This window comes from Eutrigla gurnardus (genome assembly GCF_963514095.1).
Source record: "Eutrigla gurnardus genome assembly, chromosome: 15".
NCBI lineage: Eukaryota > Metazoa > Chordata > Actinopteri > Perciformes > Triglidae > Eutrigla > Eutrigla gurnardus.
In genome coordinates, this window is record NC_139938.1 from 17274759 (window position 1) to 17296117 (window position 21359).

The 21359-nt window shown below is 44.9% G+C and overlaps 1 protein-coding gene across 2 annotated transcripts in view; it reads left to right on the plus strand.

Annotated features, from left to right (window-relative positions):
* jade2 (jade family PHD finger 2) overlaps positions 1 to 21359 on the plus strand; it is a 115086-nt gene that overhangs the window by 66260 nt on the left and 27467 nt on the right. For both annotated transcript variants that reach the window (XR_014598441.1, XM_084029362.1), the window contains exon 11: positions 20758 to 20875. Coding sequence is in view for 1 of the 2 variants with exons in the window: in XM_084029362.1 (XP_083885488.1) it covers positions 20758 to 20875 (118 nt within the window). In the remaining variant the exon portion in view is untranslated. The remainder of the gene's footprint in view (positions 1 to 20757; positions 20876 to 21359) is intronic.

Here is a 21359-nt window from a genome sequence, read left to right on the forward strand (position 1 = left end):
GTGTGTGTCGTCGTCGTTGTTGCCCCCCCCCCCCCCCTCCCTCCTTTCACCCACATCACTCATCCAATCAGAGCGCAACACGTCGAAGCGACTTTGCCGAACGCTGATTGGCTAGTGTACATTTCTTTTGGCTTGTGTGGTGTTTTCCGATCCGGCTAAAGGTGCAGCAGAGGTGTGTGTGTGTGTGTGTGTGTGTGTGTGTGTGTGTGTGTGTGTGTGTGTGTGTGTGTGTGTGTGTGTGTGTGTGTGTGTGTGTGTGTGTGTGTCTGTCTGTGTGTCTGTGTGTGTGTGTGTGTCTGTGTGTGTGTCTGTGTGTGTGTGTGTGTGTCTGTGTCTGTGTTGTAAAGGTTGTCAGTGCAAATCCCGGCACCAGCTGGGAAGGTCTACCGCAGGAGTGCCTTTTAAACTAAAACCACCGCAGGCCCCACATGTCATGAACCGTAGTTCACACTGCTGCCGGTGAAAAGTATGAAGTCAGCCGTTTTAAATAAGTGATGTGCAGAACCAGAGGATAAAAATGTAAGTAGAAATACATTATTTTGTATATTAACCTTTACAAAAATCAAGAGGAAAAAAAGTTAAGCAACTGGAATCGTTGATGTCTCCCCCTGAAACCTCAAAACCAAATACTGCACTTGCTTATTTATTTATTATTTTTGCAACAACCAGAGGCCAAATTTCCACCAAATGTGATTTTGTAGTGGTTAACCTTCTTCTCCCCGGGTCGAGACTTGCAGGTCAGGTGTTCTGTCTTTAGATCGATGGTAGAGGCTGCCACATCATCAGATTGAATGTAATCATTCTTTGGCAGCAAATTTGGGTTCAGTATCTCACCCAAGGAAGCCGGGGATCAAACCGCCGGTCTTTTTCCGACCAGCTTTTACCTCCTGAGCCACAGACGCCGTCGTCCACGGATGCACGGTTAAAAGTACATTTAGCCGGCTTAACACTGCTGTTTAAAGTGCATTTACCTTCACGGTTAGACTGGAGAAACGCTAGGCTGAATGTATGATACGGACGGGAGGATGAAGAGGGCAGGAGGCTCTGGGAGCACGGAGAGAACAGGAGCACAGTGGACGTTGCTGGTCAAAGGGGAAGGCTAAAGACCGTAGAGAGGTGCTGAGGGGAGGAGGGGGGGGCAGGAGACTGGGGAAGGCTTTGGCTGACGGACGGAAAGCAGGTGTGAAAGAATCCCTTTTCCTTACTCATTTCCTCCCGTGTGTTTTCACGTCCATAACCACCCGAGAGGAACAATTGCAGTTAGGCCCCGCCCCCTCCTCTTTTCCAGCCAAGGCCGATGGCACGGTGCCGCTCGGTGCCCTGCCCTCCGCTCGCCTTCCCTCTCTCACGATAAAGACTTGGCAGGCACTCGGGCCCAGCAGGTCAGCAGGTCCACACCCAGCAGGCAGAGAAGCACAACGCTTATGAAACAGGAGGAATTCCTTCAGGGGCAAGTTCTGATTATCAGGAGCTCACGCGTGTTTTAGATAGATTCCACGGCGTGGAAGAAAGGGGGAGTCAGAAATGTTTACTTTTATATGGAGATTTGACGTTGGTTGGCATTCTGTGGACAGGGGAACACGTTCCTTTACGATGAAGATGATACGCTTTGAATCTTGAATCTTGAAGAAGTTTGCTTTTTGACACTCGTGATGTAGAGTGCTGGACCTGGACCTGGACCGGGTCCAGATGAAGGTTTTGGAAGGTGGTTGAGCATTGATAGCAGAAAACCCCATCAGCTGGTTTTTCCTTGGATACAGTTTCACTGGTTGTTGTTCTTTCCACAAACCCTGAGAAGTGCAAAGCAAAGAATCAGGGGGAAGAAAAAAAACACCACCTCGTTAGAGAAATGTTCAAGAACTTTCCAAAACTGAAAAAAAGCTAAAGTAAAAAAGATAATAAAAAAAAAAAATCCATCGTTTGACAGGCTGGCTTGCATCTTTATGATCTCAGAATCCTAACATCTATGGATTTCCTGCAATGTTTGCAGCTTGTTTGGACTCAAATCCACAATTCATGAATGCCAAGATCCACATAACCCAATAAAGAAAATCTTCTCCAAGTGCTCTCTATTCTATTATTTTAATAACAGACAGATTGAACCACATAAAGAAAACAACCTTGGACTCTTCTGCAGACTTTTATTTCATTACTTAAATCATCTCTTTTCGAAACACATGCTTTATTCATTCAGTCATTTTCTATTTTTTTTATTCATCGTGACCCTTTTTTCACTTCACTGTAACTTCATGAATTCTCTGATACTCTGCGTTTTCTCACGATATTTATATAGATTACTCTCACGAAAAGATTTGAAACTTCAATACAGTTATTATCAGGCTGCAAACCAAGACGTTAGAGAGTTTGTCCTGGTATAATGGTGTGTGTGTGTGTGTGTGTGTGTGTGTGTGTGTGTGTGTGTGTGTGTGTGTGCGTGTGCGTGTGCGTGTGTGTGTGCGTGTGCGTGTGCGTGTGTGTGTGTGTGTGTGTGTGTGTGTGTGTGCGTGTGCGTGTGTGTGTGTGTGTGTGTGTGTGTACTCTGTGACTTTTCCTTCTCACCAAAGTCATTTGTATTTTCCAAACCAACCACAGTCAGTCCAGTTGCAGCAGGGAGACGGATGAGGGGGGAGACTTGCAGCGTCGTGAGCGATTTATCATGTGACTCAGTTCATTTCTCACCATTCCATCCATCTCATTGTTCTCCACCTAACCTCTCGCACCCTCCTGACACCCTTCCAGCAACACCCCCCCCCCCCCCCCCCGCGGGCGTTGTCGTACACCCACCCAGCCAGCCGCTCATCTGGCACCGAACTGTCTCTGCTGTTACGCAACGTTAGGTGAGGTCAGCGAGAGGACAGAGACGTGGAAAGAAAGACACCGACTAATGCTGTGCCTCTTTGGTTATCCATCTCTCTCTCTCTCTTACACACACACACATTTATACACACACAGCAATGTCAACTTACATGCTCCAGTACCATTTCCATGTGCACACATACAAAATCATTCATCACCCGCATGCATACCGACAGAGGCACTGCTTACACACACACACACACACATACACTTGTACACCTACACACTTACACACACATAAAGGAGGGGGGGGGGGGGGGGGGGGGGGGGTTGTTCTAGCTGCGGGCCAGACAGGCCGAGTCATGCAGCAGACAGACCCACCCTGTTGGATCCACGTCAACCTGGCTCCCCACACACAGCCCGGCTCCAAACCTAATACTGGCTCACAACACAACGCGTTCTTTTTTCTTCATCTGAGTCGTGTCTGCTTCCAAGATGCTTCGGGGGGGGGGGGGGGGGACTCGGATCCAAGACGAGGGGCCTCTCTTCTGTCCGCCTCACAGTCGACTGTCACTCTAAGTGTTTTACCAGCCCGCCAGGTTTCACGTGTCGTCTTTAGGAAGGACCTGGAAACGCTTGGCTTGTTCCCAAAGTGACCAGCGGAGTAACGGAGACTCTCGCCGGAGTTTCTTTTCTTTACGAGCTCTCTTTCTCTTGGCCCGCGTTCACACTCGCTGATGGGTTCTCCAGAGAGACTTCCCAGACTTCCCAAAGAAAACGTTGTGATTGATGGGATTTGGACGTATAGATTTTTACAGAAAGGCAGAACACGTCACTACGGTAACCGTACCCATCCAGGAGGATTTATCGGCACATTTCACAGTTTGAATCAAACAAATTGAGCTTAAAATCACGTTGGTATTGCTTTATGTTCATGGAGATGTGTACTCACTATCTCAGTAGGTGCTAACCTCCCTCCTGACCAAGGTCAGGTTTAGTTGTTAAGGGCTTTATGGGGCCAAGTGCAATTTGAACAACTTTGAATGGATTTCTTGGGAGTGGCTCGCTCTCAGCACCATTTCATTGTTGCCTAATACAAGACACACATGCATGCTATATGATTACACTGCAGCTGCTATGAAATCTTAAATCACAGTGAATTTAGGAGAAATAACGTTTTGGCACTCATTCATTTGTTGCAAAGCAATTCATGAGCAAATGAACATCACATGATTGAACACATATCAGCAGGAGTAAAACAACAACAAAAAGCACTCATTAGATTATTTGAACACATAGATTGACCCAATTTACAAAGAAGGAACACTTAAAATCAAGTATGAATAGCAGGAAACATAACATCAGTTACTGCAACAAGGCTGCGGAGAGCAAACAAACAACCACCTTTATCGCCTGCGGGAGCAAAATAACTTATTAAAGGTATTAAAATAATAATAAGTCTAATCTTCGGATCAGGTTCTTTAATCCAGTGCTCCCTACGCTTAAGGGGAGATCCGGCTGCATGAGGCGTGAACAGGCTTCACACCTTCAGGTAGCCTCGAGCTCCGATCACTCGCCTGTCGAGATCCACCGCGGTTTTAAAGCCCGAGGCTTCGAAGCTTACGGAGAAGCCGCTCCGTCGGTTGTAGCCGCTACATGACATGCTGCGTGCTATAATTATAGCAAATATACTTCATCATATTTGTTTTCCTAATACGACTAATAACTAGTCAGATAACGCCGTTGAATTTGGAAGTTCTGAAACTGAAAATTAACTTGGGAACAAAACCTCAACGTAGACTTGGTTTCACATGTGACACGAACAGCCGCCTCCTGAGTGAAAGTCCTACGATAGTTTGTGGCGTTTAACGCTCTTTCTGCTACGTCATTTGATCATGTGACGAGACAATTCGATGAGGCTTCGTAACTAGCGCTCGCTCCTTATTAACAGCATTCGAAATTATCATTATTAATAGTTCATTGCCTTCGGTAAACCCCCCCCCCGAGGCATAAATCTACACCGAATATGTGATTATGATAAATCTGTCTGCACCCAAGTTGCATTGTGGGTAGTTTTGACAAGCTTTGACCTGCTTTTTCTCCCCTGATCTCCGCTTTCAACACAAACGCAGGTGATCAATCGAGCTTTGTAGCACGTTTGGTTTCGTTTCTGTTGCCATGGAGACGTTGAGGTGTCGCTGACCCTCGAGGAGCAACATGAAACTTTTTTTTTTTCGAATGCCGACTTTTTATTTTTGGAAACGGGGATTGATATTTTCTCCGTGACATTTCCTGCCCGGGCCGCTGCAGCCCAGCGGGACGCCGGACCAGGCCGCCTTTTATCCCAGCTAAGTGTCGTGGTAGTCCAGCGTTTCGATTGGCTGCTGCTAGGAGACTGCTCGATACGCAACAATAGCACTCCTGAGTGGCTTCAAGCTCAAACCCTCTCTTCATGTTCTCCTCACAGGTCCATCTGTCCCATGCACACTTTCACTTCTATCAACACCGTCTCTCTTTTCACCTCTCTGTTTCTATATATATATATATATATATATATATATATATCTTCCTCTCCCTGGATGTTCTCACTCTCCCGCTGCCCCCTCTGATATGAACTCTGTTGGATGAAATAAATATGAGGCGGAAGAAGGATAAATATTTATAGCTGCTTCGGCTGTATAATTTTGTGCGTCAGCATGCTGTTGCACCATGTGTGTGTGCATACATGTGTGTGTGTATGTGTGTATGTGTGTGTGCATACATACATACGTGTGTGTGTGTGTGTGTGTGTGTGTGTGGTATATGTTTTCACACACTTGGCCAGTACAGGTGCGGAGGCTGCTGCAGGAGTAAATAATTCACAGGAATTTAAACCTTTTTTTTTTTTTGCATCAAATTGATGCGACAATAAGAGGAGCATAGCGGAACACACACACACCGACCCCACACACACACACACAAACACACACACATGTCCTACAGTAATCATGCGTGAAAACACACTTGTGCAAACATGTATATGCATGAAATTGAATGCACGCTTTGGCAGACACCGATAAGCTTACATGCAACCTGAACGCATGAATACAGTTATTTAGAACACACATGCACACAGGCTTAGCGACACACACACAACCGAAAAAACACTGTATCGTATATAGTACTACTGTACGAAGGTAAATGTATGCATCCAGTCTATTTCTGGCTGCGTGTGTAGTATTCCATGTCAACCATCTCCGCTCCGGCTCACAAGCTCGCTGGCGGCGCTACACATAGATACGGGCGTCAATAAGTAATGAGAGCGATATGAGGGCGGCCCCCCCCTGTCGACCCGGGGCCTTTAATATTTTACAACGGGGTCTCTCGGCCGACACGCTGCCGCAACTCCACCGTAAAACCCTCACTTCACAGGACCTCGGTGGCAAAACGCCGTCCTCCGAGGTCCGATTTAATGGCCTCCTCCGAGCACCTCCTGTCAATGCAGTCGACTTAAATAGAGCCTTCTGTGTGTGTGTGTGTGTGTGTGTGTGTGTGTGTGTGTGTGTGTGTGTGTGTGTGTGTGTGTGTGTGTGTGTGTGTGTGTGTGTGTGTGTGTGTGTGTGTGTGTGTGTGTGTGTGTGTGTGTGTAGGATTAAGAGGAAGCGTGAGCGTGGGGAAATAAGATATGAGCATCTAATTTGACTTCAGCGTTGCACTGTCAGACCCGTTAATGCTTTTTGCACTCGTGTTTTGGCCTCTACTAATGAACCCGGATATCTACCTGCTGGTCTCCGGGTTTATTAATCGTAGATTTATCAGTTTAGAGATTGCATTTTTCTGTCACCAGCTTAGTGTTTTTTTAAATGAAGACTGGCCCCTCCCCCCGACAACAGGCCTACAGGTTAGAGTTTGCAGCATTACCCCGCTGCAGTGAAATGTGCATTAAATATCATAATAATCAGCCATCAGAGAGTGGATCCAGCAGTACGACTTTAATGGCTCCAGTACAACTCTGAAACAAACGATGGTGCGATGAAAGAGAGCGCAGACAGACCTGGAGCGTTTTCAAAAAGCCTGATGGTCACATAAAAACGGGTTAACAGACATCTCGTCCCCAGTTCACCTCTTTGGACATTTTGCTGAAGGCAGCTGGAAGGATAAATATGCATCGATCGACTGCACACAGTCCATTTTCAAACCTTCTCTCCCTCTCACTTCCACAATTCAGGACCCCAACATGTGTAGTTAACCACGCAGACGGCAGAGAAACAGGAAGGGCATTTTGGTTTGGATGAAATCAGCAGGCAGCCAATCAGGTTGGGTTCTGATTACAGTGGCTTACAGGCGGATAAAGATTTAGTTTTTTTTTCTACCTTCCAGATTTATTGATTCCTCTAAGTTTTACTGCCTTTTTCCTCGCAGTGTGTTTTCACTGTGTGTATTGTTTTGTGTGTGTGTGTGTGTGTGTGTGTTTGTGTGTGTGTGTGTGTGGGTGTGGGCTGACATGTAGAGACAGACAGGTCCTGAATTAGATTTGGACTCAGAATGACTTTCCATTGGGCTATTTATTTAGTATTTTTTTGAAAGTAAAGGCTATTTATTTAGTATTTTTTTTAAAGTAAAGGCTATTTATTTAGTATTTTTTTGAAAGTAAAGGCTATTTATTTAGTTGTTTTTTTTAAAGTAAAACTTTATTAAAGTTAATTTATTCCGTGGAATCAACCACAGACAACGTCAGATCTCAGAACCAAAGGCAACAAACAAACGTCTCCCGATAGCAGCATGTGTTATTACATGATCGTTAACTGTGTCCAGTTTAAATAAGAGAGAGACAGTGATGTTATCATGGCTGCCTTTACTGGTTTCTGTGAGGGTTTTATGGCCCACAGTGTAAACAGTCTCTTGACCAGGCATTTATTGGACCCGGGTGTTTACTGGCTGCAATATGAGGCTCTTCACGGCTGCAGAAAGCAGCCGTTTATAAGACGGCTCATGGTACTTTTATTACGGGCATTTTTTCTCAGGGTGTCAGTGAAGAATCATAAAGTGTGGAAGCATCAACGTTTGTGGTTTCACATGTTTGCAGTTCTTTTAGTCCTCATTTGTTGTTTTTAGCGTTGTTGAAATGTGGTGGTTTAACCTTTCACCTTCCAGACAGTCTGATAATGACTCAGCTTTGACTGAAGTGACCAAAAACCACCTCCTCATACAAACTTGACGTGTTGCTTGCGGCGTCGCTGCGTAATGAATTCATCACTTTGCTCGTTCGCAGCTCTAAACGTGCTGCAAACAAAAAAATGTGTTAATGTTAAAGATATATTTAGTGATCAGGTCGTTCTCTCTAAGATCATCCGCTGGGCAAATAAAATCTCTTCACATAAAACGACCGTCATCACACAGAACACTTAACAACCCTTCAATAATTCATTAACAATTTCACCGCATCGCATTAATGAAGCCCAGAGCAACGCGCTGGAATCACCACCGGCGACCTCAGGTCTGTCAGCGGCGGGACGAGGAGTTTACTCTGCTCTGAGGAGGAGAGACGATGCTGACGCTTCGGTCATAAATATCCAGGCTGATGTTTCCTCCATGATCGCCTGCTTAACTCGCCGTTATGCTCCGGAGCCAACCTGAAGCAGCTGGCAGCGAGCGGCGTCCGACCCCGGCTCTCCCTCCGCCGGGGAAGCTTGTCCCGAGTCTGTAAATCCAGAGTACAATAAATTGAAACTAATTGGGAGGTTTCAGAGATTCCAGTCAGCTGTTAGAGCCAAAACAAATCCATCACTTCCCCCCGAACGAGTTTCACCATGAAGCAACTTTCACACACACGCCATCATCCGGGTCCCGGCCAGCCTCTCCAGCGTCATGGAATCCAGCTTCCCTGCTGAGCAGCCTGTAGCATCTGCAAACACATTCCTCAGACCTCCACTTAGCCCGGGCTGCCCAGGCAATAAAACAGAGCCAATTAGGCTTCGCTCCATGCTGTGTGAAGGCCTTCTCCTGCTGCTGAGTGTGATTCAAGTCTGATCTACTTCCTTCCACGACTTCCCCCTCCCTGGAGGAGGTGAACGGAGAGAAAACCTCTTTTACCGTCAAACAGGTGAAGTCGTAGCAGCCGCTGTTCGTCCTGCATCTTCGGATGCATAGAAGGGTCTGTGTGCATTTACAAACCCTCTATTATTTCAGAATTAACACCCAAAACAGACCTGAAAATACCTTTTTTCCCTTCTTCTTTCTCTTTACCTCCACCCATGCTACGTCAGCAGGCGACCAAAATTAATCCAACATCAATCGCTGCAACATCAATTTTTACCCGAAACTTCGCCGTAAAATAACTTTTAATATACATTAAAAAAAAAAAAAAAACTGAAGCAAAAATTAGTTAACAGGGAGAATTATTATTTTTTTATATCATATTATGACTTCTTTATATCACATATTCATCCAGACTTTGTCTTTCTCCATCCTTTTGAGTCTTTTGACTGCTGCTCCATCTTGCCTGATTTAAATGAGAAATGAATGAAAAGAAACTGCCCTCAACTCGTATCCACCTGCCTCTCATTCATGGCGTTGTTATACTCCTTATGTAATTATTGTACAAAGGTTCAATAACATCCAGTCAAACACTTTGTGAAGAAATATATCTTTCGAGGCCACCACCGCTCGTCGTCCGTCCCTTTGAATGATCTAAAATGTCATATTTAGTGTGCAGAATAACCTCCGTGAACAGCAGCTCATTCTGACTAAATCATCTTAAAGGAAGGAGTCGGTGCAGTTAGAAAATCTGGTTTCAGTTTCACTTTGTTTCGTTCACTCTGCAGAATAGCAAGAAGAAGCATCAGAACGGTTTTTCCTCATTCTGAGAATATGAGAAAAATCCAATCTGAAATGTAGAGACGGTTTCATGGAAAACGCATCATTTCCTGCTGCCGGATTCCTCGAGGAAAGACGAACTCCAAAATATCCAAAAGCTCAAAGCGGTCCCTTCTTTAATCCTGTCGGGGCTTATGCATGCTGCATGCAAGACAGGCGATCCATGCTGTCTGGAAACATTGTCAAGTGAGATTTTGGAGACAATTTAATCCCTCCCTAAATCCTGTTTTGTTTGCTGACATGAAACAGTTTGTCCAATAAAACCTCAATCCAGTGGGCTTTGGCGTAATAAGGTTTTCATAGCCGGGATTTGATCTTTACATATTTGCTGTCAGACATTAGTGCGACATGTGCACACTTTAATTAAACTCTGTGTGTTTATCGCGCTCTCTGTTCTTACGTGAAGCGTGTGCGAGGAACCTGAAGGAAGAAGGGTGAAAGGAGGGAAAGACAGGAGGAGGCAAGAAGAAGAAGAAGAAGAAGAGAGGATGGAGCACGGAGGACGGGCAGATGGATGAAGGAGAGCCAGCGAGGAGGAAGGGAGGAGCAGAGTGGAAAAAGAAAATAGGAGCATGTGAATGAAAGAGGAATGAAGGGAGAAATGGGTGCAGAGTGTCGGTGTCACAAGGTTTATTTAGAGTTTATTGCCTTGGCAGAAGTCCAGACTTACTCCCCTTACTCTGTGTGTGTGTGTGTGTGTGTGTGTGTGTGTGTGTGTGTGTGTGTGTGTGTGTGTGTGTGTGTGTGTGTGTGTGTGTGTGTGTCTGTGTGTGTGTGTCTGTGTGTGTGTGTGTGTTGATACACACATGTAATCTCATACTTGTAAATGTTTCCACACGTACGGGGATGAAGAAGGTGATAGGACCCCTTAATTCTATTGAGATACATGTGACGTCGGAGGAAACACACACACACACACACACAACCGTGAGCTCTGATTGGAGAACGATGTTGCCATGGATCCCAGATGGGCGTGGCCACGCTGTCAGTGACTGACGAGCAGGAGCTAATAAATCATGTAGTGTGTGTGTGTGTGTGTGGGTTTAGCCGGTGCAGATGCAGCCGCCTCCACTGTCTGTCTGTCTGCCCGTCTGACCCACTTTCTCCTCTTTCCTCCCTTCTCTCCTTCCTCCCTCCATCCTTCCTTGACTCCCCCCCCCCCCCCCCCCCCCTGTCTCTTTCAGATGCCCTTAATCCTCTCTCCCCTCCCTCCTCTGTACGTCTACCACGAACACACAAATATGTGTGAAGGAGCATATTTATTAAATATCTCTATTATGTATCCGTGTGAAACGTAGATGAAAGTTTAGTTTCTGTACTGTGATCATATCCTTCGCCTTTGATGGGACCACTAAAAAGTGGGCGGGCTTAAAGTTTAGCGTGATAGCTGTTGGATCAGGACGTGAAGCTCCCAACGTTCATCACCTTTGTTGTAGAGATGAAGGTCTTCCTAACTCTACATATTCCTGTTTGCTATGAAGATCCACAAACTGATGAAGTGAGCTTTTATATGACCTGTGAGGCTCGCCGGTCGCTAGGTCTCATATGATTGGATGATTTCTTCTGTCATCATACATTTGAAAGACAGGGATTTTTACATATATTTAACATATAATAACAGGAAAATGAACAATTCAGGAACACCTGCTAAAACCTGAGAAAATGTATTTTTAATTACATGCGATAGAGGATGTGAAGCCCCGCCCACAACAACTGTGATTGGCTGGTTGTTGTCTCTGATGGAGGGAATGAAGGAAGAGGAAGTTTTCCTCAACAGCGTCTACCGTCCACGTGTGTCCTCGGTCAAGACACCGAACCCCAAACTGCTCCCGATGGTTAACCTCGTTCTCTGCTCTCGGGTTATTCTGTTTTTCTTCTTATTTCTAAGTCTCTCTCTCTCCTCATGTGCTATTCATGAGTTAGCCCTCCTCTGTTTTTTGAAAGTTTTTATCTTCCCAAGACCCAAACTAATTCTCTCATTTAGCTTCAGGTGGAATAAAAGGTTGCTGTGGCTTAAATCTGTAGTTTTCGGGGACATTTTTAAAGGAGCACATCCCCTACAAGTGTAGCTCTGGGTTCAAGATTGCATTTGGACTTCCATATTTCTGTCTGTGCATATTAGATGAGGTTTGTTTATTTGTTTCTTTCTCTCCTTTTAATAATAAATGATGTTTTATATTTCCAGCAGCAGAGGTAGGATTGAAACGACCTCGAGAGTAAACCGGCAGATAACTGCATTCCTTTCTGGACCGAAAAACAAAAAAGTGTAGGGGGGGTGGAAGGGGGGGTCCTTCAGTAGACAGGACATAGAAATGTAATATCACTCTTACATTCAGGCTTATTGACTCCAGATATTGCTCCTCTTATCTCACCTTCCATGCTTCCGATCTATTTTGGGTGGTGCCCGGTAGTTAAGGATCCCCCCCCCCTGCTGTGAGAAGTATTATTGCTCTGTGCTCCGACAGCATCAGCGGGTGAAGCGGAGTGGCCGACTGCGTTAGGGTCCTCTGAAGGGCACTACAGTGGGAAGGTAACAAATTCACACTAAGCCACTCCATCCTCCAGGTAGCTTAAATGTTATCTGAAGGTCTTTTTACGATTCACGGCACAGATACGTGTGTTCCCGCTTGCCAAGGTCTGCTTTCATAGCCAACCCACATTTCTTTTTCATGTTTTTATACAGTCTGTTTATGCAGAGACGTCTCTTTCTTTGAAAGAGGTTTTAAAGAGCTTTACATAAGGTCGGAGACAACATTGAGGAGAGTATAAGCAGGAAACAATGAATGCACGGAAAGGTCTGGAGCCTTGAAGTTTTAAAGGTTTGATCCAGATAGGTGTTGCATAAAGCTGAAGGCTGCTTCACCGTGGTTTGTTTTGTTTAACCCTCACAGAAGTAACCAACCAACAGCCTGCAGGCTCTCTTACACAGCAGCAGATCTGAGATCTGTGTTTTTTTTTTTTTTTTTTTTTTTGGCCTAAAACCATTTTGTGCTTCATAAAAAAATAATAGCATTTCTAAATCAATCCTTTGACACACGGATAGTCAAAGCAGCAACTGGAGACCTGAAGTAATGCATTCTGCTCCCCTGATATCCACTTCACCCAGCCCGCCAAAATAAAAGCATCGACAGGGTCTTGTTTGACATTAATCCCTTGGTGCTCACTCTGCTTTAAAGTAGCGGAGCGGTGCAGGGATGAAGCAGTATTTCAAGGCCAACCCTGGAAGTCGGCTTCGCACCGCTTCCCTCCACATTGGATTTGGGATATTGCAGAAAATAAGCTCCGAGGGAAACAAACCTGTTATTAACACATGTTTTATTTATTTTTTTATTCAAGGATAATCTTCACAAATGAACGCCACTTTTATGATTCTTGAAACGTGATTGCAATTGGCAGAAATAAAAAGCTAATGTTTTGTAGCGTCATTTAGCCAATTTCACTTCACGGATTTTGATTAAATCCATTTTAATTCCAGATTGTAATGCGACAAAAAAGGGAAAGAAGCACCAAGTGGGGGTCGGATACTTCCACCCACCATAATTAAAATCTAATTTGCGTTTTCTTAATGTGCTTCCTTGTTGAGATAACTTTCTTTTCTGGCTGTAGATTCACCAACGTTCTGTCTCTCCGGCAGGTATTTTTAGACTATTTGGTTTGGCAGTGGAGGGTATCGGGGTGTTACATGTTTCTGGTTGAAGACTGAGGAGGAGGAGGAGGAGCTTTACGAGACATTTGTGTTAGGAATGTTCTCTGCAGTTAATCAGCAGTATCATTGTTTTCTGTAACATATCATCAGTCAAATCACATATAAGTCTGAATGCTTCGTATTGTTTCAGTGTGACAAAAATGCTCTACGATTAAAAAAAAAAACCTTGCAAGTTGCCAAATATAGTGCGGTATCAAACCTTCAAATCAGAGATCTTCAACAGGGTTGTATTTGCTGTCGTGTGTGGATTATTCAGTGATTTTAAATTCCCGGGATCCGTTCTGAGAATCGGCATTTATGTGAATCGGAGGAGATCAGTGCCGATAAGCGTCCCTTTGTGTTTATCGTGATTTCTTCATCATCGCGGTGAAAACAGATTATCTTTGATTGAATGATTTAAGCTGTCTATGATAATCAATGCAGATGTGGAACGTGCAACACGAAGCTCGATAATGACGCTAATAGATTAGTCTCATTGATCAGCCGTCTGGTGAGCTCTCCCTCTGACAAACAAGCCGTCCGCACACTCCGGTTGAATCCTCTTCCAGTTGGGATTGTCTTGTTAGTAATTAACCCAGGATCTCCACATCGGGTTTGGGGTGATATCGGGCCAATTAAAGATCAATAATCACCATCTTTATCCGGCTGCTTCCTCCCAGTGGCGTCTGGCTGTTTCAAGGCCGATGAGCAGTCGATGGCGCTCATTAGTAAGCGGTGCAGGTTTGCAGCTGAGAGGGTCGGGTCAATATGGATCTAAGCTGGGAGGAAGTTGGAGGAGCGACTGTTATCTCCTTCTGTTTGTTTTTCAGATTATTCCAACACTTTTCCCTTTTCAGACCGAGAGCTCTGACTCATTATAAAACACCCCGAGAATGTTCTCGTCCTCGCATCTTTAGTGTCTCTCTTCCTCTCTCTCTCTCTCTCACACAGTCATTTACCACATGAGTCACATATCACTTAGTCAATACCATGAAATCCATTTTTAGTCTCTCACACACACACACACACACATGCATTCCCTCTCTGCTCCCACTGGGTTTATCTCGTTCTCAGAGATCCGTTTGGGAATTAGTTGTGACGTAGCTCTCGCCTCAACGCCCGCGGCAGCACACACACACACAACTACACACACACATACACACCTACACACACACACACACACCTACACACCGCCACAGAGGCGCTCATTAAAACACACGTTTCCATCCACCTGTTGTCATGCATAAATCGTGTGATAAATAGTCCAAAATAGAATGACAACAAAGTTTTAATTGCTCAGGTGGAAAGAGTGGAAGACTCTAGACGAGTCAAAACGTCTCCTGTCCAAAATAACTCAACATCATATCATATGGTTCATAACTAAAGGATCAATACATTTTATAATGTATTTTTTGAGCTAGACATCTGTTTTTAGGTTACTTGTGATGATATATACGATTATCCAGATGATGGAAATTCACCACGATCGATGCGAGATAAAATCCCATATCGTCCAATCACGACTCAGTACATGAACCAATCACAATGCTTCTATCGCTAATGGTCAAAAATGTGGTTTTATGTAACAGAAAATCTGTATTTTACTTGAAAATGTGCTCAATTTGTGCAATATTTTGATGGAAAAGTAGCCACTTCCTCCCTCTCTCTGTCGCGCACACACACACACACACACAAACACACACACACACACACACACACACAGGGCATGGTGTCCTCCTGCCAGACACCTGTAGAAGTAATTAGTGGTTGATGACAGCCAGTGCTCTGCTGACCGCTCAGTGTGTGTGTGTGTGTGTGCGCGCCTTAAGTGTAAGACACCTAGAGAGGCACTAACACACACTGATGGAGAGAGAGAGAGAGAAAGGAGGAGGGTGAGGCAGCCGTCCGGTGTGAAGGTGAGGGAGAGGCAGTTAATACACTCGTAACGCTGATTATCTCGGCCTGGCATAGAAAGGGAGGTGGGTTCGTCCTGGTATTAAAGGAGGAACGGAGGAGATAGAAAGGGAGGTGGGTTCGTCCTGGTATTAAAGGAGGAACGGAGGAGATAGAAAGGGAGGTGGGTTCGTCCTGGTATTAAAGGAGGAAGGAGGAACGGAGGAGATAGAAAGGGAGGTGGGTTCGTCCTGGTATTAAAGGAGGAAGGAGGAACGTAGGAGATAGAAAGGGAGGTGGGTTCGTCCTGGTATTAAAGGAGGAAGGAGGAACGGAGGAGGTAGAAAGGGAGGTGGGTTCGTCCTGGTATTAAAGGAGGAACGGAGGAGATAGAAAGGGAGGTGGGTTTGTCCTGGTATTAAAGGAGGAAGGAGGAACGGAGGAGATAGAAAGGGAGGTGGGTTCGTCCTGGTATTAAAGGAGGAAGGAGGAACGGAGGAGATAGAAAGGGAGGTGGGTTCGTCCTGGTATTAAAGGAGGAAGGAGGAACGGAGGAGGTAGAAAGGGAGGTGGGTTCGTCCTGGTATTAAAGGAGGAACGGAGGAGATAGAAAGGGAGGTGGGTTTGTCCTGGTATTAAAGGAGGAACGGAGGAGATAGAAAGGGAGGTGGGTTCGTCCTGGTATTAAAGGAGGAATGGAGGAGATAGAAAGGGAGGTGGGTTCGTCCTGGTATTAAAGGAGGAACGGAGGAGATAGAAAGGGAGGTGGGTTTGTCCTGGTATTAAAGGAGGAACGGAGGAGATAGAAAGGGAGGTGGGTTCGTCCTGGTATTAAAGGAGGAACGGAGGAGATAGAAAGGGAGGTGAGTTCGTCCTGGTATTAAAGGAGGAACGGAGGAGATAGAAAGGGAGGTGGGTTCGTCCTGGTATTAAAGGAGGAACGGAGGAGATAGAAAGGGAGGTGGGTTCGTCCTGGTATTAAAGGAGGAACGGAGGAGATAGAAAGGGAGGTGGGTTCGTCCTGGTATTAAAGGAGGAAGGAGGAGATAGAAAGGGAGGTGGGTTCGTCCTGGTATTAAAGGAGGAACGGAGGAGATAGAAAGGGAGGTGGGTTCGTCCCGGTATTAAAGGAGGACGGAGGAGATAGAAAGGGAGGTGGGTTCGTCCTGGTATTAAAGGAGGAACGGAGGAGATAGAAAGGGAGGTGGGTTCGTCCTGGTATTAAAGGAGGAACGGAGGAGATAAAAAGGGAGGTGGTTTCGTCCTGGTATTAAAGGAGGAACGGAGGAGATAGAAAGGGAGGTGGGTTCGTCCTGGTATTAAAGGAGGAACGGAGGAGATAGAAAGGGAGGTGGGTTTGTCCTGGTATTAAAGGAGGAACGGAGGAGATAGAAAGGGAGGTGGGTTTGTCCTGGTATTAAAGGAGGAACGGAGGAGATAGAAAGGGAGGTGAGTTCGTCCTGGTATTAAAGGAGGAACGGAGGAGATAGAAAGGGAGGTGGGTTCACTCGTCCTGGTATTAAAGGAGGAACGGAGGAGATAGAAAGGGAGGTGGGTTCGTCCTGGTATTAAAGGAGGAATGGAGGAGATAGAAAGGGAGGTGGTTTCGTCCTGGTATTAAAGGAGGAACGGAGGAGATAGAAAGGGAGGTGGGTTCGTCCTGGTATTAAAGGAGGAACGGAGGAGATAGAAAGGGAGGTGGGTTCGTCCTGGTATTAAAGGAGGAACGGAGGAGATAGAAAGGGAGGTGGGTTCACTCGTCCTGGTATTAAAGGAGGAACGGAGGAGATAGAAAGGGAGGTGGGTTCGTCCTGGTATTAAAGGAGGAATGGAGGAGATAGAAAGGGAGGTGGTTTCGTCCTGGTATTAAAGGAGGAACGGAGGAGATAGAAAGGGAGGTGGGTTCGTCCTGGTATTAAAGGAGGAACGGAGGAGATAGAAAGGGAGGTGGGTTCGTCCTGGTATTAAAGGAGGAATGGAGGAGATAGAAAGGGAGGTGGTTTCGTCCTGGTATTAAAGGAGGAACGGAGGAGATAGAAAGGGAGGTGGGTTCGTCCTGGTATTAAAGGAGGAACGGAGGAGATAGAAAGGGGGGCGGGTTCACTCGTCCTGGGAGGAAGGAGGTGGATGACCCGGAGGTAGTAGATTGAGGCTTCGAGGGAGAAAAGCAGGAATACCGATTCCTGATTTTAATGGATTTGTTTGATTTTCATATTCCTGTCTCCTCCGGTGTTTTGGACTCAACCTGCGCCCCCCAGAAAAACAACTAAAATACCTGTCAAGTTTAATTAACAGTGGCCAAATGAATGAATGTCAAATGTCACATTGATTCTGTCATAATCTAACGTGCCTGGTCAAGAAAAAGATGGATTTGGAACAGTTAACAGGCGACATATTTCAAAAGTAATGCAATATCTTTGAGCATGTAATTTCCTGTTCAGTGCAGACATTATATTCTTCCACCTCCCCTGCTTCCAGCATGAAGAAAAGAGATATCCAGAGACAAATAGTCCCTCCTGATCACCAGACTGTATAGAAATAAATACAAATATTGGTACTTTCCGAAACTCTTTCATCAGAAGGAGAACAATGACATCAGAAAAGTGCTTTTGTGCTTCGGTGTCCTTTTGGTCTTCAAGGCTTAATTTGCAAATTTGCCAAAACTCATTTTTATCACCTTTGGGTGCTGAGTAAACACAAACCCTCCTCTCACTTTGCATCTCCCCGGTGTCGACAGGTGTGGAATGTTTTATCAAACAGATTTTAAGAGAAAGAAAAGAAATCCGTAATCGGGAGCAGAGACGACGGAGGAAGTGCTGCGTTTGCTGATTCAGAGACGGATAGCTGCTCAGCATGAATGAACGGACTCGGAGGGAGACGAATGGAGTTAAAGAGGAATCAGAAACCTGCCAGACAGTACAGATGAGTTTGTCTGGGTGATATGTGTCAGTGCCGGGAGGAGAGCAAAGGTCAGAGGCTGCTTTGTGTCAAAGGAACCAGATTCCATTCATACTTCATCTCAAAAGTCTGATTTTGTTTGAGGACGGGTGTTAACGTCATTAAAACTCTGGTGTATGCAGCCCATAAGATCAGTCAACTCATATCTAACGCAGATTTCTGCAGTGGAAGGCCAAAATTAGCTCCGGACAGACATAGAGATGCACTCACTCACTCACTGACGTGTTTTTTGGATGAATTTCCTATTTGAATGCATACGTTATTTACCTGCTGGTTATTTAATGACAGAAAATCAACACATCTGACAATTTAAATATTTAAGTAGCCCTTTAAAAAGCATATTTTTCTTTTATATTTCAACACATTTGTTGCTTTTGATGTCTAACGCCTCTCAAGACTTGGATAAATTGTGTTTGCAGCCGAGCAAATAATACTTAATTACATTGGAGATATTTGATCTTGCAAAGGATATGTGCGGGGCAACAGAATAACAGAATAAAGACATACTGCAGTAATATAATATATGTAATATATATAAAAATACCGAGCTTGGAAATCTTTTTAAGCCCAAATATCTGTGGTGGAAAATGTGAAACCCCACACAGTGTGATTCATTTATTTATTTGTACATTTAGTGAAATCTAAAAGTACATTTCCACCTGTTCAAAGAGAAAGTCGTCATTCCGCCTTGGATCCCTCTTCTTCACCTCCCATCATGCTTTGCGCTCCTTCTGTCACGTGTCCACGCCGAGGTGGTTGTTTTTTAAAAACAACACACATGCAGAGTGTCCTAATCAAAGCCAGGCTCGGCACATCGTGTCCCAGTTGAGCAGCTATTTTTATCCGCGGCGGCGCTCTAACGGGGATGGAATGGGTCAGATAGGCCGTGCTGACGAATCCATCAAGACCAACGGATAAACACACACACACACACACACACACACACACACACACAAGAACAGTTCAGACTCTAGTTCCCGTCTGTGATGTTGTTTTCCTTTTCTTAAATCTGCATTCCCTTCCTTTCCTGCCTTCTTCATACCTGAATCTGCGCCCTCCTACGCTCCACACACACAGCCTGTCCTGTCCCATTAGCACCATGGCAAATCTTCAAGCTCACACACACACACACACACACACACACACACACACACACACACACACACACACACACACACAGATGTGGTTAGAGACACATGATTACTGATTTACCGTTGTGAGAGTTGGCAGCGATCCCGTTCCTGGCTTGTTAGTTTGGGATTCAAGTGTTCTGGCTTGGACCCAATTAGTTCCCCTCCCTGCCTCCTCCCTCCCTCCCTCCCTCCCTCTCTGCAGTTACTTTGTTGTCATGGTGATGTGTTGGACGGTATGTGCAGTATATAACCCTCCTCCCCCAAAAAAACAACTGCTTTACTTTAGAGATCATCAATTATTTGTCTTGTTCTTAAATGTGTGTTTGGTTTGAACCCAACAAACCGCACCGATGAGTAGAAGCGAAGCAGTAACCTTTGACCTTGGAAACTCTTACAGAACAGTGAGGCTACAACTTGCACATTCCCATAATGCATCTGGGTAGGAAAGCTGTTAGTGTTTATTAAGTTTGAATCAGATATTTTTTTTAATATTATGTTTTCATGCGAGAAATTAACCATAAAGATTGAATACAATGAATTCATCGACTTTCAGTGTTTCAGTGTCGTGATGAAAATCATATATCGAGACGAAATTCATAACAAGCACACGACTAACTCAAATCTCTGAGAAAATCGGATTATTATTATTTTCTTCGTTAAATGTTCAGTACTTTTAATTTAAGTCACACAAGAGTACAAAAACGTGGTTATTTCATATAGATGTTATTTATTAACTGAATTACTAGAACGCGTGCGATATCGTGATGTGCATCGCCATGGCGATATGAAATGAGATGTGTATGTGAGACTGGTATCTGCTTTGTTGCGACATCAGGGCCAGCTATTGGAGGGACTGGTAGCGTTGCAGGTCAGAGGTCAGTCAGAGGTCAATGTGTGACTGCGTGTGAATCCTGGAGTTAACATGAGTGTCTTCTCTCTGGAACGGCTGTTTTATCAGGACATAAAGGGATTTTGTTGGCATTTAACAACTACAGCTGCCAGATGATCGAGTCGAAGCTTGTCTGTCTGTCTGTCTGTCTGTCTGTCTGTCTCTCTACCCGTCTCTCTTAAACATGAATCATGATTAAGAATCGCGATTCATAAGATTTAACGCATTTATATCGATTATTGGTGGAGCCAAAGCGATTAATTCTATTTATTTAGTTTAGCAGATGGATGTAGTTGAATCGGCAGGACTGACAATCCTGATTCATCGATGCATCTCATGAATCGTTACACTAGTAACGGAGATACAAAGAAAATGTGCCATAAAACCAAAACAATGAGCTGAAGGAGCCTAAAACGGCCCTAATTTATTTGTAATTATTGTATTCCAAGCTATTCTCTATGCTATTTTCCACCTGTAGTCCCTCTGTGTGTCGTCTTTGTTGTTTTGATTTGTGTCACATGACCTCCAATGTGACGTTGTGTTTTCAGGTGCGTAACCTGTGCTACATGGTGACGCGGCGTGAGAAAATGAAACACACCCTGTGCGACCTCCAGGAGAAGATCTTCCACCTGCAGATCCAGCTGCTGGAAGAGGACATCGCCGGAGGTAAGACCTGTTACCCTTCACCCGCTCACACACTAGCGCTGGAGCTAAGTTAGCTCAAGTGCATAACGGTTCCATCCAGACCCTGAGTGAATGTGGTGGGCGGACGTTTTTTTGGGGAAATGTCATAATTCTCACACTTGACACCTGCACAGCTACGAACACTGAACAGGAGTTCAGCACAGATGTTTCGACACACGCCATCGACATAAATGGAGCTCCATTTACATAACGTCGATGCATTTCACCTGATGGAGGAAGTGAAAGGAGTGTGTTGCCTACAAAACCACAAACACCAGGCTTTTATACATTTATAGGATTTTTTTTTATTATTATTATTATATATTCACCTCGACTCTGCAAAAAAAGCTGCTAATAATGGAGAGTGACCCTGTTCTTCTGCCTCGGATGTTCAGGAAGCCGTGTTAGCTCTCGTCGTCGTGACCTGCAGCTGTCACGGCGAAGACGGGGAGAGCTTGTTGTCATG